At 48.8% G+C, this 15,027-nt stretch overlaps 1 protein-coding gene across 14 annotated transcripts in view; it reads right to left on the reverse strand.

Moving 5' to 3' along the window:
- RBFOX1 (RNA binding fox-1 homolog 1) overlaps positions 1-15,027 on the reverse strand; it is a 1,044,467-nt gene that overhangs the window by 124,982 nt on the left and 904,458 nt on the right. Inside the window, exon 2 of one of the 14 annotated variants that reach the window (XM_040973379.1) lies at positions 10,081-10,086. The exons of the other annotated variants lie outside the window; for them this stretch is intronic. Within the exon in view, the coding sequence (XP_040829313.1) occupies positions 10,081-10,086 (6 nt within the window). The remainder of the gene's footprint in view (positions 1-10,080; positions 10,087-15,027) is intronic. 14 annotated transcript variants of the gene reach the window in all.

The raw sequence follows: 15,027 nt of genomic DNA on the forward strand, positions 1-15,027 counted from the left end.
TGGCACTCCTGTAGCTCGTTCCTGTGGTTACATTTGCCATTGGCCTTGGTCTATACCTCTGGACCATGAAGGGTTCCTGGAGGGCATACAGGATTTTTAATTCACTTCTATATTCCCAGTGTTCAGCACCAGATTTAAAAACTGTTTTAAGAATAAACATATGCTAGGGACCAGTGTTGTGGTTTAGTTGATTACCCTACCATCTTTGACACTGGCATCCTGTTCAGGTGCAGGTTCAAGACCTGGCTGCCCCATTTGTGATTCAGCTTCCTGATAGTGTGCCTGGGAAATCAGCACAGGATGGCCCAAGGGTCTGAGCCCTTGTGCCCATGTGGGAGACACAAAAGGAGCGGTGGGCTCCCGGCTTCTGCCTAGCTCAGAACTGGCCATTGTGGGTATCTGGGCAGTGAACCAGCAGCTGGGAGAGCTCAACAGGTCTCTGTCTCTCTCCTTCAAATAAACAAAAAGTAAATCTTCAAAATAAAGTTTCACACACATACACACACTAGATAGTTGGGACAGGGGAAAAATATAGATATATAGATATAGATATAAATAAATCTGCACATATCTACCTTGTTTCTGTTAGAATTTGCTCCCTAGTGCAGGGGTGAACAATGGCTGGCCTGTGGACCATACAAGGGCTGCAAGATCACCTGGTCTAAGGCAACCACAGGCAGGATTCAAAATTCAATAAATCACAGTCTGATTTTTAAATGGGCAATTTTGCAAGCCCTTGAACGATGCTATCAATAACCAAATGGTCCTTGGCAGAAACCAAGGTGGCCCAGCCCCTACTGCAGCAATCCAATATGACAAAGTTGGCTAAATGTTGAGACGGGTGTGAGCCAAGTGTGTGCATAATACTGGGAATTTGCTCCATCACCAGTGGAGGAAGCCCAGAGGGGTACATGGCTGGCACAGCAGGCACTGCCAGGTCTCAATGACTCTGCTGCTTTAGCATACACCCAGCCTTCCCATTCATTAATCACAGGAGCAGCTTTCAACTTCATACCCCTCTGGCCGGAGAACAACAGCACAACCTCGGAAACCCATTTCCATCACACAACACAAACCAGAATGGGCAGGTACCAGGTTGGCAAAGATCAAAACCAGGAACACGGCAATGCACAAGTCTGATTTCTAAGAACACATCCACTTTGGGAGGGGGCAGCTGCTTGTCACGCCTGCCTTGATCCAAACACTGCCAGCCACGTGGCAGGGTTAGTGCTATTCTATGGAAAGGATGACTGGCTCTGTTTTTCCTTCAGTAGATTGTTGGTCTTTATGTATCCATAGCTAGTCAAAAATTGATTAAAAAGCAAAGTCGTGTTGCTGATTGTTGTCTTTTCTCCCTCTGCTCATTTCTTCTTCTCATTTTTGGCACACGATGGAAGGGTAAGGTGCTCACATCATAAATTACGTACGCATGCACAGTGGTGCTGGCTGACACCATTATGCACTTGTTGAGTTAGTGGCCACTTATAAACAGACTTTGTAAGTCATCACACTTCATGGTGAAAGGTGCTAATGCATCATCATGATCTATCAGGTTGCCTGCTGAATTTTACAGCACTGCACACTACATTAACCTTTGGTACCACCAATATTTATGACCTTATAAGAAAGTATTTATCAAGCTGAAAACCAATATGCAGCACCCGTGTTTTAGCCAGCGCTGTTTAGAAACCATTATCACTCCTTTCTTGGGGTGTTTTAAATCACTCCGAGATAATGCTGGGTGCTGGGGAGCCGACAGACACAGGACACCCCGTTGCAGCCTGGTGGGAGTTTAAATTGGTGTAATCCTTCTAGAGAGTGACTTTTTAGTTTTATCTGACTATCAAAAGCTTTAAGGAATGTGCATTTTTACTCTTTGACCCAGCAGTTCTGCTTCTGGGAATTTATTTTACAGAAACAATCATGAAAGTGTGCAGGGAGCGGGGCGAGGGAATCCATCACTGCGATGTTTGCCAGAGTGAAAAATGGGAAACAAGCCGAGTGTCCAGTCCCAAGGATTGGCTAAATAAACTTTGTCTAAGCCGTGCAGGGCCAGAAAATAAAATGCAATGAGGTCACAGAGGAAGAAAAAAAAAGTCAAAATACAGTTAATGATTTGGAAAGGGTATATGATAGTTTTTAATTACAGAGCTAGGCACAAATAGGTATGGCAGGGATCATTTTGCTTTTTACCTTTTGTTTAAGCAGTCAGTGAAGTGACCAACATTTGTGTTTATTAATACCTGTTTGTTTGCTTGCCTCGCTTGGAGCCCCACTCCTGAAGCTGTGGGAGGATGGGAGGAGGTTTCTATCTTTAATACATCTTGTTTTGCTTATTGAAAAAAACAAAACACCCTGCTTGTTTGGACTTTCTGAGGTTCCTGTAATGGGGTGTGAATGACTTACGTGACTCCAGGGATGACAATGCCACAAAGGCTGGGGCGGGGTTACCTTTCTCACAAGCTCACTGATTGTTTTCATTGTTTTCAAAATGACCTTCCAGTCCTTTATCTTTATACCACTTCCCCACTCCTGACACTTGTTCACAACTGATCTTCAACTATCCAGTCCCCGGGTGCAGACACTGGGGCTCAGATAATGCTTGTGACTTGGTGATGGTAGTACAGGGTCCACCTGACACGGTGGAGAACAAACCCCATGTCTGGAACCCAAGTCTGTGCTCTTGGAAGAACAGCCAGGAAGGAGGTGAGCAAGTCACCATGCGGGTGAGCTCTGCACTGTGGGCCAAAGTCTGCTTTCACTTTGAATTCACTGTGGTGGAGGCTGAGCTGGGGAATGAAGGGAGCAGACTGCGGCAGCGCCCTGGGCCCCAGAGAACCGTGCAGCCCACTCCAGGGCCTATTAGCATGGCCTGCAGCTTGTGGAGGCTGCAGGGAGGGGCGGTGGGCTGCTGCTGGGGTTTTGATGTCTCCCAGAATTATTGACTCCTGTGTGTCCGCTGGACAGGCTGAGGAGATCAAAGCTTCAGAGTGTGTAACGGTGGAGGCCTGGCTGGGAGCAAGGGGGTGGGGGGCTGCACACCAGGCCCCTCCCCCACCCCCCACGCTGCCGCTCCTGACCCTCACTGGTGGGCTTCTAGTCTCAAAGGGCAACTGCTGTTTTGGTGACTAGGGAGAGCAGGGCTTTCAACTTCCAGTCTGCACAAACAAGCTTCCCTTGGCTAGGTTCTCGGAGGTCCCTAACTGCTCCAGTCCACTGTGGCTGCCAGCAAGGCAGAAGGACCCTAGGGAGTGGAGAATCCTCACTTGGAGTGACAGCAGCAGCAGCTTTTATTCTGCGTGCCTGCTCTGGGCCAAACACAACTTCAAGGGAGAAGTCACACTGCTTGACTCGACCTCAGCGCTACTCACTTCATTCATCCATTTGTCCAGCCTTCTGTCCACCCACCGGGAACACGTCTGTACAACTCCTACTTCAATCAAGCATCAGGGACACAGGAATGACACACAAACTGCAGAGGTCCTAGAGAAGTGGACAGGCTGGAATAAGGGAAACCAACTAGCAAGAACTCTTCAGGTGGTGGGAACGTGTGCATGACGGGCAGCAGAGGAAGCAGCTCAGGCCTTCCTTGTAGCCCAGAGCTGCTCGGAAGATAACTGTAAACCAGGCAGCTACAGCAACAGGCTGGGACCCAAAGTTCAAGGTGTCGGCCAAGGCATGATTCCTCTGAACTCTCCAGGAGAGGGTCCTCCTTTGCCTCCTCCTGGATTCTGCTGACTCTGGCAAAGCTCTGCTTGGCACTACGGCACTCCGGTCTGCCTCGCTGGCCATGTGCCCCTCCTCCCTCCGTGTGCCTTTACAGTGTCTGACATGGACACCACTCACAGGATGCAGGGCCAGCCCTAGTCCAGTATAGTCTCATTGAACAATTATATGCGCAAGGTTTTGTTGTTTTTAGATAACAAAGATGTGTGACTTTGGAGATTAAATGCCAAGGCAAGTGAAGTGGAAGCACCACTCTTGAGCGTTGGGTTACAGGTCAAGCTCAACTCTTACATTTTCTAAGAATTACTTCTTTTATGTATAAGACAAAGTGACCAAGGGACAGCTTCCATCTGCTGGCTTACCCTGCAAATGGCCACAACAACTGGGAGCAGGCCAGGCCAAAGTGAGGATGCTGGAATTCCAGCCTGGTCTCCCAGCGGGGCAGAGGAACCCAAACACAGGCCAGCTTCGGCTGCTTTCCCAGGCACATCAGCAGGGAGCTGGATCAGAAGTGGAGTGAAATTCCATTCGGCACCACCACAGGACACCAGCACTGCAGGCAGTGGCTTACCTGGCTGCGACCACAAAACTGGGCCCACAGAATTTGTTTTTCATTGAGAACTCATTGTGAGGCTACAAGACGACATGAATTTTGGGGGACATGATCGGCCCAGGACATTATCTGAAAACCATTTATAAACCAGGTGACACAGCTATGGAATATACAGGTACACCGGCTCATGTCCTAATTCCTTCTAATTTCAACACCCACTTCCCCTTAACCACAATGTTTCTAAAGCCATGATTATTAAACACAAACACAGCAACCCAAAGCCCACTCTTAGGAATTCAAAGCTTTCCTGGTCTCATTTTCTTACTCTATTGCAAGAGGAAATTTCTTTCGCATTAAAAAAGTCACGGAGAAGATAAATGGAGATAAAGATGTGCCAACACAGATAATTCCCAGGAAAAATTAATGGCTCAAGAAACTGGCTAACAAATCCTCAAGAAACTGTCCTCAGTGTTAGCATACATAAAACCATGTATGCTACATAAACCATGTTAGCATACATAAAACCATGTACAGCCAGCAGTGGCATTACCAGGGATGTGCACACAGCATTCTATGTCTGTGCATTTAACACCTTTACCCTAAAATGGCACCGGAGATTTCTTAAGGTCCCCAAATTACTCCAATCAGTCCACCTCATCCTCATAACAAAATTTTTTTTCCCATGCAGAAACAAACTCAGGGAGAGGAGCCCCCAAGGACCACATGGTTCATGGGGAGCACAGCATGACTGGACTGTAGCACCCATGGCAGCCTCTCCACTCCCATCAGCCAACACTTTCCAAACAACTATTCTGAAACCTCTGGCTTGCACAGGATGTGCCCCTTACACATAGGCAGATGCTGAAATGGCAACAGCTCAGGTTCAGAGTTAACCAAGAGTGGAGGCTTGACCCCATGACTATGTCAGAGGTGGGGAACCTGGGAAGTAACGGGGTTGGATTTTTGGGGGGGATGAAGCTCACACCTGACACATGGTGGCACCTGACACAGGGGGCCAGAAGGAAGGTGTGGCCCTCCATTTCCCTGTGGTTCCTCTGCACACACTCCACCAAAGCCAGCTTCCACGGGAGGCATGGACAGTGGCACTGTCCAATCTTATATGATGAACTTCCACACCATGAATTAAACAACTACCTTCCTTCCTATGAGGCTTCTGTTGGAAATTTTGGCTGAAATCAGAGTCAACAAGTAGTAGTACTGAAATTTGAACTCAGGGCTGCCTGACTCTTGAGGAGAAATAAGGCAGTGTGGGCTGAAAGCTATGGTTTGTACCTCCCCATCTACCTATATGTGACATACCCTTTTCACATTTTCTCCCCTAGCCTTCTCTTGAAGCTATACTGGGGAGGGGGAAGCAAGAAGCCCAGAACTCCTGTAGCCTTTATCAGCAGGCTACAGACTTCCCTGCCTGATGCTTTGCAGGTAGACACTGTGTGTGTGTGTGTGTGTGTGTGTGTGTGTGTGTGTGCGCGCGCGCGCGCGCGCCTCACCCTGAGCTCCAGCACCCACTGGCACCACCACTGTGCACAAGCCTGGCTGTAAGTCATCAAGTTAGGCATGGGATTTTTCTAAAGAAAGGCACAGACCCCATACACAGGACACCTGCTCAGACTTACCACATCCATTCTTGCCAGCTCAAAGCATTAGGGACAAGACAGGATTTCTCTGATAACCCTAATCGTCCCAGAAGAGACTGCTCATGTGGTAACAGTTTGCTCCAGCACCCCAAGAGAGTGGACAGGCGTCCTCACCCTCGGCTCTAGCCTCTCCCAGGCAGGCTGCTCCTGTAGTCCTCCAAAATGCGACACTTTCTCATCTTGGAGAACTTGTCTGAACTGGCACCTCCAGACCCTGTGTCCTTCCTGCTTTATTCTCCTTCTCAACCCAGATGACAACATGGGTGGATGGATGAAAGATGGTTGGCACATTCTTTATCATTGCTTGTGGCCCCACGTGGAGCCTTTACTCCCGTAATCAAGTCTGGGGTTACTTGAAGGTTCAGTTTAACCAACAGACTGAGGCTAAAGTAGCAGAGGACAGATGCCAGGGACGAGCCTCCACTCACACTCCCTTCTGAAGGCTGGCCACCAAGACAGCATCCACCATGGGGATTCCCAGGGCACTCATCTGACTCACTTAAGGCCACTGGGCTGTGTGGAAGCACAAGGCAGTCACATGGGATGGGGTGATGGGGAGGAGACACACGGACAATCACCAAGGTCCCGCCACTTGAGGGAGACTTTGGGACTCACTACCCAGTCAATGGAGCCAGTGGAGCGAATGAACCCGGCCTGTCTGTCCATCCACATCTCACCCAAGCTTCTGTGCCATAAAGCCATCGGCAAAGGAGATGGTGACTGAGTCTCTAGGTGACGAGGATAACTTGCTAAGCAGTAATGTGTAACTGAAGCGCACATTCCAACTTATAATTATTTTGTCATTTTGTTTACTGGTTTCAATCTGTCTTTCCGACAAGAACATAAACACATTGGGCTGTTGTTCAACAAATAATTTGGAATGAATTATCTATCATTAAATAAAATAAATAACACTATTGCTCATAATAGTAGTCACAGCTGGGTTGGAGTAATGCCAACAGGAAGACCAGCGATCCCTGCAAGAGGAGAAACGCCACTGTGGCAGCTCTGCTACCTTGCTGAGCCAACGGGGGCATGTGGGATTCACATTCCATGGCCGGGAGAGTAATGAGCATGCAGCTTCCCGGAAGGGAGAAGGGTATGGTAGAGGCAAACCAACCATTGGAAACTTGGGGAGGGAAGTGCTTTCCTCTGCGACCCCCGGCCCTCGGGTCTTCGCTTGTCTAGCTCTGCTACGATACATTCAGCACTCACCCTCCCAGGGCTGGACTCAAAACTTTGTCTTCCAGCTCAAGGTCTAAGCCAGAGCTTGAAAACTCAGTGTGCAGGTGCCTCTCTGTGTTTCTCACTCTTGCTGGGCACGCACAAAGTCTGACTCATCACTGTTTCCCAGGAAGAACCTGGCACACAGTAGGTGTTGATAAATGTTTTCTGAAATAAATGTAATTGGGCCCAATGCCCAAAAGGCAGATTCTCTCATTTCCATTGTTTAAAAATACCATGGATGTTCCCCTTATGCATTATGTAGCACTGAAATTAATTTATCCAAACTGTTTTTCTAGTGCCATTTCCAATGTTAGGCTGTTAGTTCAACCAGAAAATCTACACTGAGGGGTCTTCATAGTCATTGGCACCTTGGTGAATCTCCAATCCCACTTCTGGAGATGGAAATCAGTGTGGGCCTGGGCGAGGCCAGCTCAGGAGCAAGCGACTCCTGCCTTAATATAGAGTTGACCTGTGGTTATTAGTGCAGCCTGTGGAGTCTTATGCTTCTAGGTCAGCCTAACTCCACATGGCCTTGGGAAAGCCCAAGTCAAGCATAGTAGCCGACTCTTAGTTTTCTCACCATCTACCTTCCAGTGGTCCCCTCAGGCTACCAGGGACTCTATTACCCCAAATCAAGCTCAAAGTTCACCTGTGTGTATACTGTACATTTCAAAAGCTATCTGTAAACACTATATTTCATGTTCACTTCAACCCATTGCCCTAATACGCCCAGCTCATACTGTACTCTGGCCTGGGCCTTGACTACCAAATTCCATTACTGCTTCACTCCAATCCATTTGCCACATTACAGGCAGGCCCAGCAATGGCATTTGTTTGCTGAAAATCCTCCCATTGGCTCCCTCTGCACAAAGGATGACATGAAACCTGCTCCAACAGCCCAGAAGGTCCAACTCTTCACCCTTGCCTTTGGTCTCTTCTCCCTGTCCTGAAGCCCAGCCACACCGAGACTCTCTGTTGAATACGCTGAGTTCCCTCCTTTCAGAGGCGTGGTGATAACTGGCCTCAACCAGTGAACACAACCCAAAACACCACACAGATCGTTGGCACAGCCAGTCCCGTCACATAAACAGCCTCACTACAGCCATTCCAAGCTAGAATCACACATCTCTGTCTCACTGAGATATCTATGGCAAGAATCACATTGTGGGGGAAGCTGGCTCCGGATCCCCACACTGTCCTCCTCCACATCTCCCATGTCTGTTACCAAGAGCAAGCCTCACCCTTTCCTTGCCTTTTATGTCCTCTGATTTTGACAGTCACTTCTCCAGGGAAGTGACCCCTCCTGAAGTTCTGCATCCCTATCATTGTCAACTCCAAGTAGAATGGCCAACAGTGTGAGGTTGTAGAGAAAGAATGCCCTTACACACTGCAGCTAAGAATGCCATACTCGTTATGGAAAACAGTATGGAGCGTCTTAAAAAAAATGAACAAAAGAGCCACCTTATAAGCCAAGGCCATACATTCTGGGAATGTATTCCAAGGAAGCACAACGCATGTATCAAAGAGAGGCTTTCACTCCCATGATCGCAGCAGCCCATCTGTGAGAGTAAAGACACAGAATCCACCAGGGGTCTGTATACTGATGGCTGGGTAAAGAAAATGTGGTGTATCCACAACAGAGAATTAGTCAGCTTAAACAAAAAAAGAACAGAATTTGGATATGTGCAACAGCATGTCGGAATTGGAGACCATTACGCTAGGTGAAACAAACGGACCCAGAGAGACAAATACTGAGTGCTTTCTCTTTTTGTGCAGTTATTACAGAGAACATGAAAATTGTGTGGATGTCATATCATTTGCTATCCAGTTACAAATACTGTTCGCACTGACTTATCCCATGCACACAAAAAAATACTCTCTGCAATTTATTAATATTCAGAAATGATAGTATATATGTATACATATACAATATCTACCTATTTAGTTTCTATGGCAAAATACGAAATATGTGAAATCTTAACATTTTAAACTATTAGGAAGACTACAAATCCCTTGCGCTCACTTGGGGAGTGAATCATCGGATGGAAGATCTTTCTCTCTGTCTCTCCTCCTCTCTGTATATCTAACATTCCAATAAAAAATAAAATAAAATAAATCTTAAAAAAAAAAAGGATGTGGACCAACTGCCCATGTCTACGAAAACACAGGTGGTGGTGAGAGCTCCCAGCCAGAGTACCTGTAAGCCCAGCAGCCCCGAGCGAGCTGGTCCTTGGAAATGATAGGAAATCCAATTTCAGAAGAGCTGCTTGCAAAGTAATGCAACACATTATGGTGTGTGTTATTATTGTATTATATTGAGTAATATCACATTTAAGGAGATTTCATACCACCATAGCCATGCACAAGGGAATATAAAAGAGGTTAATGAAAGAGAGAAGCACAATTTCCCTTCAATGTTAATTATGCTCCTATTCTTCTCAGAAGAATCATCCCAAGCCCACTTAGCCTGAGTTGGGAAGTAACAGATCTGTAATTACCTCTTGTCTCCCGTGTCATTCCCAAGGGCTTGGCCCCAGTGTCCGGGTAAAGTCCTCAGGAGGGCTGATGAACTTGACCACAGACTCAAAGAAAAATCACCAGGTCTCCTGATACCATGCACACACCAGGACCTCCTCCTGTCATGGCAATCTCCACCCAAGGGACCCTCCTTCTCACCAGGAAGCACGAGCTTCCTTCCCTTCCTCTTGGACTTTGCCCTCTGCTGAGCCTGTGAAGACTACTGGGAAAAAAATCTCTCAAGATTTGCTGAGAAAAGTAAAAATGCCTTAATGATGACCAACATGTGACTTCAGGGACCCTACCACAGGCTTTCGAGGTTCCTACTGGGATGGGTGGTTCCCCCACGGGAGCAGTGGTCCCAAAGCTTACCCTGCTGCAGGTGGCAGCTCCAGACACAGGCACCTGTTGCCCAGAAGGGCAATCCAGCGTGCTGGCCCATGTGCCTGAAGTGTAGTCAAGGCTGGGGGGTGTGGGGGGACACCTCTGCTGTCTGGTTAAGTGTCTGATCAGTGGCAGCGTGAGGAGGAAGCAGCAGCCACCTCAGGCATGCTCTGGAACTGAGTGGTGCTGTTTAGGGCAGTGCACATAACGAAGCCTCGGGGGCCCCGTCTCCCTCCTCCATAAAATAGAGGTGACATTATCTGACACTGAGCGTAGAGCTAGTGGATTGAAATCATCAACACAGTGCTTACTTCTGTCAGCCCTCAACTCTACGAATCTCAACGCGACACTCACTCTAGGACCTTCAAAGAAGTGAACACTCAATAATCCTGGTTAGACTTCAAGCAACCCCAGGAGTGCCACGGGTTCCAATTCTAAAGGTTTTCTGAAGAGGGAAGTGTGTTTGTGTGTGTGTGTAAGGTGCAGGAATGAGTATGCTGGTGTGTATAGGTAGGCATACATGTGAGTGCTTGCATAGATGATTATATGTTGTATAAACATGCATATAGATGTATGTAAGTATGTGTGGATGTAGAGCTGTTTGTAGAGTTATATACATGTGTGTTTGGGTGTCTTGGGGTTTGTAGGTATGTGTGGGGGTATCTGCATATGTAGTTACATATGTTGATGTGTAAGTGTGCATGTGTAGTTTTGCATATAGAGGTGTGTAGGGGTGTGTGTCATGTACATACATGTGTGTAGACTGGGGTGGGTGTGTACAGTTAAGCTTGTGCATGTGTAGTGATATATGCAGAGGTGCATAGGAGAGTGTGTGGGGGTATGTGGATGGGTGTGCATAGTTGTGTAGGTGAGTGCATGTATCTACTAGTGTGTGTAGTTGTGTGTAGGGGTGTGTATGTATGCATCCTTATAGATGCATAGGTGTGTAGGGCTGTGCGTGCATAAATGGATATTTTCAGGTGAAAGGGGAAGCTGTATTTCTCATATAAAAACTGGTATTCACTAAACTGTGATCTTACACACTTGGTTATTTTCTTTCTAGAGCTCCATAGAGAAGTTTGAAAGAGGAGGAAGAATGAAAAAATATCGAATTCATTGGTTAGATGATACAACTATCCCATTAAGAAATATCCTAACAGCCCAGGTGAGAAATTCAAATGTCCATGAGTGTCAGTCAGGTGGATGAACAGCTGAGCCTGTGGAGCACTATAGGGACAGGCGGTGACCTGGGGGGGCACTGCAGGGACAGGCTGTGACCTTGGGGGGGCACTGCAGGGACAGGCGGTGACCTTGGGGGGGCACTGCAGGGACAGGCTGTGACCTTGGGGGGGCACTGCAGGGACAGGCGGTGACCTTGGGGGGGCACTGCAGGGACAGGCTGTGACCTTGGGGAGGCACTGCAGGGACAGGCGGTGACCTTGGGGGGGCACTGCAGGGACAGGCTGTGACCTTGGGGGGGCACTGCAGGGACAGGCGGTGACCTTGGGGGGGCACTGCAGGGACAGGCTGTGACCTTGGGGGGGGCACTGCAGGGACAGGCTGTGACCTTGGGGGGGCACTGCAGGGACAGGCTGTGACCTTGGGGGGGCACTGCAGGGACAGGCGGTGACCCTGGTCGATGATTGTGTTGGGGGTGGGAGGAGATCTTCCTCTCCACAAGTGCCTCATCGTCACTGGTTAGACTCTGACATTCATTTATTGATTTATTTATACTCATTTATATCTATTTTTTGAAGACTCTGCCATTTCTTATTCCAGCCCAGTCCATCTTATAGTGTAGGCAGCTAGCTACACTTTTGAGTCCAATGCCACACCCAGTCAGGCCTGAGGTCTGACTCCAAGCCACTGACAACGACATCAACTCCGGCCGTGACCAGCAAACTATGTTGAGGGCCAAACAGCAAGTGTTTCCAGCATTTGGGGTTCTGGACTCCCCTCCGGCTTCCCCTGAAGACAGCTTCAATGATTCCAGACAGAAGGCCCACACGTGAGCACGCATCTCTCCTGTCTGCCTCCATCCCCAGACATGTACTCCCTGCAGCCAGAGGACTGTGCTGGGCTGGTTCTTCCCCTGCCATCTACTGGCCATCTGTGCAGCCCCATGAATGTCTCCAAGAGACACTGCCTGGAAGCCCCCCGCAACTTCTCACCTAATTGCTAAGCTGATTTCCACTTGCAAGCCAATTGGCGGGGAAGGGGAGGGAGCCAGGGCCCACTTCCTGTCACTGGAAAAGTGCTGCCACCACTTTTTTTTAGCTTAAAAAAAGGTCGCTAATTTGTCTCCCTAAGAAAGGCCAGAGATCGGTATTTAAATTACAGAGTTACCAGGGAAAGCCAGGCTGCAGAAGTCAGACTCGGCCTGAGTTATAATTAGTGATTTCCTTGTAGCACATCTTCTTTGCGAACACCAGGCTTTCACTGTTCTGTTCCTCAAAAGGTTGGATGGGTCTCTTTCTGTGGGGACACCAGATCTCCCAGGGCTGGGGAGAGGTGGGCTGGGGAGGGGAGGGAGTGTGCTTGGTTGTGTAAATTGAGACAACTAGGAGTCACACAGAGGATTATGGGGAACACGGACTGCTAAGCTATTTATCTGCTATGATACAATCAGGATTTAAAATATCAGGGAATGACCTGAGCAAAATAAACTGCTTGTGCTGGGGACAACATATGCGGTGGGTTTTAGAATCTGCAAGGATGGCGTTTGCATCCATTGCATGTTTGTAAGTTTGGCATCGTCACTCCCATCCCTTGTGGGGGTCTGTGGATGACAGTGCATGACGCAGGAAAGCCCCTTGCTTAGAGGAGGTAGGCGGCAGGACCGTCAGAGCATCGAGGCCCGGCTCTGCCCTTACCCACTGCAGGAGCATGAGTCACCTCGGTCTCTATGCTCCAGTTTTCAGGCTTAGGGAAGGGGTTGATTGCTGCCCCATGCCAGGTGCCATGGGGGCTCAATGCAGCCAGGCCCACTGTGGCACACCCGTCACGGGGCATACAGTACCAACTTCCTATCTGTGAACTGTTTTCCCACATCACCAACGCTTGGCTCCTGCGCTGTTCCTTCCTCTCAGCCAAGGATGTCCCTTTAGGTTCATCCCCAAGGCACCGGATGCATACACTTCCCCAAGAAGGGACTGGGAGAGCTCCTAGCCTGAATTAATTTGATTTGCAACTTGACAAACGTACTTGAAAAAAGCTGTCCTTTCCCTTCCCAAATAGACCTGAGACACTGAAGCCTCCAAATGACAAATGGTCCAGTTGGCCTGTGCTGCCTGGGCTTATTTGGAGAAGAAATGGGCCTTTGTGGCTTCTGTCTCAAGGACACTGAGTTCCCTCAGAGCTTGGTCCTCAAGCCTGGGTGCGACCTGTTCGGGACATGGCTCTGGATGGCAATGACCTTCTCTGCAGAGCCCCAGAGTCAGAGGAGCTCATGAGTCTCTGTGGGGGTCCCCAGTTGCCTGCTGGGTGCACCTGCCACACCCAGCTGTAAAGGGGGTAGATCCCAGTGTGCCAAGGACCTCCCCGTCTGGCAAAGCCTATAAATTTGGCAATTCTGCAGGCTTCGTGCTCTTCAGGGGTACAAAGATAAGAATGCAGACAGCCCCTCCCTCTGCTCCCCAATCCCAGACACAGTCTCCAGACCCAGCAGTGGCTGAAGCTGGAGCTGGCACGCACAGGACAATCTGAATTCCAACAAGCTCAACTGACAAGCACCACCAGACTCGGCAGGAGAGAATTAGATGAAACAAAGACTCTTTTCAGAAGTCTGGAGGCCTTTGAGAGAGGATGCCCATTAGTGGTGAAACCTCTGGCCAGAAACCAAAACCAGCTATCAAAGGGAAACAGAGCCACACGCCGCAGAGCCTGCCAGGCACCTAAGGGGAGTGTGGCTTGGCTCTGCCTGTTTCAGGGCCGAGATACAGCCACAGGCGGGAGGACTCTGAGAACCAAAGAACTCAGGACACAGTGCGGGTGATGAAGAGTGGGGAAGTGGAGCAAGAAGAACACCCTGGGAGAAGCGAGGCGTGGAGCAGGCTTTGGCTTTCCTCTAGGATGGCCCTGGTCTGATCTCTGCTGTGATGACCACCGGGTGACGTGTGTGGGCAGGTCACTTTCTCCCTCCGAGCCTGGGCATCCCTTGCGAGAGCAGCAGGCATGGCCGTTGGTTCAGGCTCTAGCATTCTCGGATTTTCTGCTCTGGCACACTGCGGTGACCGCATTTCTTCACAAACCTGAAACTCAATCTCCCCGAGAGTCCAAGTTGGCATTTTCCCTTCTTGGACTGACAGGCGCCACTTCTTCGGGTATGCCCCAAGTCCTACAAAGTTCTACAGGGTCCCTGTCAGAGGGCCACCCTGCACATCTGTGACTTTATGTCCACACTGAGAGGGGAGAGAAACTATTTCATCAAAGCCTCTTTCATAAGCATCTCTGTTACACACCATTGCCCAGACCTGGAAGTATTAATGTGCTCAGTCTTTGCCCTGTGTGAGCTTTCTAAATCTGCACAATGCAAAGATTAGGCTAGGTAAATCCTTCTGGTTCCTTCCATCTCCATTTCAAAGCTCTTCCTCATCCAGTCCTGAATCCTGTGAGCAGGGAATAGCCAACTTCTCCGGCTTGAATTGTGGAAAGACCCCAAATTCCTACGAACTCATATGAGTTCATTGAGTGCATGGTCCCAAATCCAGAGCACGGGTTGCTTACTGAGGTCTGGCTCATGAGCAATTCAAAAGGCTTCTCACAAAATGAATTAACACCCCCTTCTAAGTTCATCTAAAAGCAAGCTGAAGCAGCAAAAGTGCCCAATGAGGTTGTGATCTGCACAACAATCTGTAGTTTCTCAAACCACTTCCATCAGTCCTTTCGATAGAGCTTATAAGAAACCTGCTTCATCTTCCTGTTATCCCATCATAACCTCAACGCCCTGACAATGCATTGGGT

The sequence above is a fragment of the Ochotona curzoniae genome, unplaced genomic scaffold, assembly GCF_017591425.1.
Source record: "Ochotona curzoniae isolate NIBS_2020 unplaced genomic scaffold, NIBS_Ocur_1.0 contig_2321, whole genome shotgun sequence".
Taxonomy (NCBI): domain Eukaryota; kingdom Metazoa; phylum Chordata; class Mammalia; order Lagomorpha; family Ochotonidae; genus Ochotona; species Ochotona curzoniae.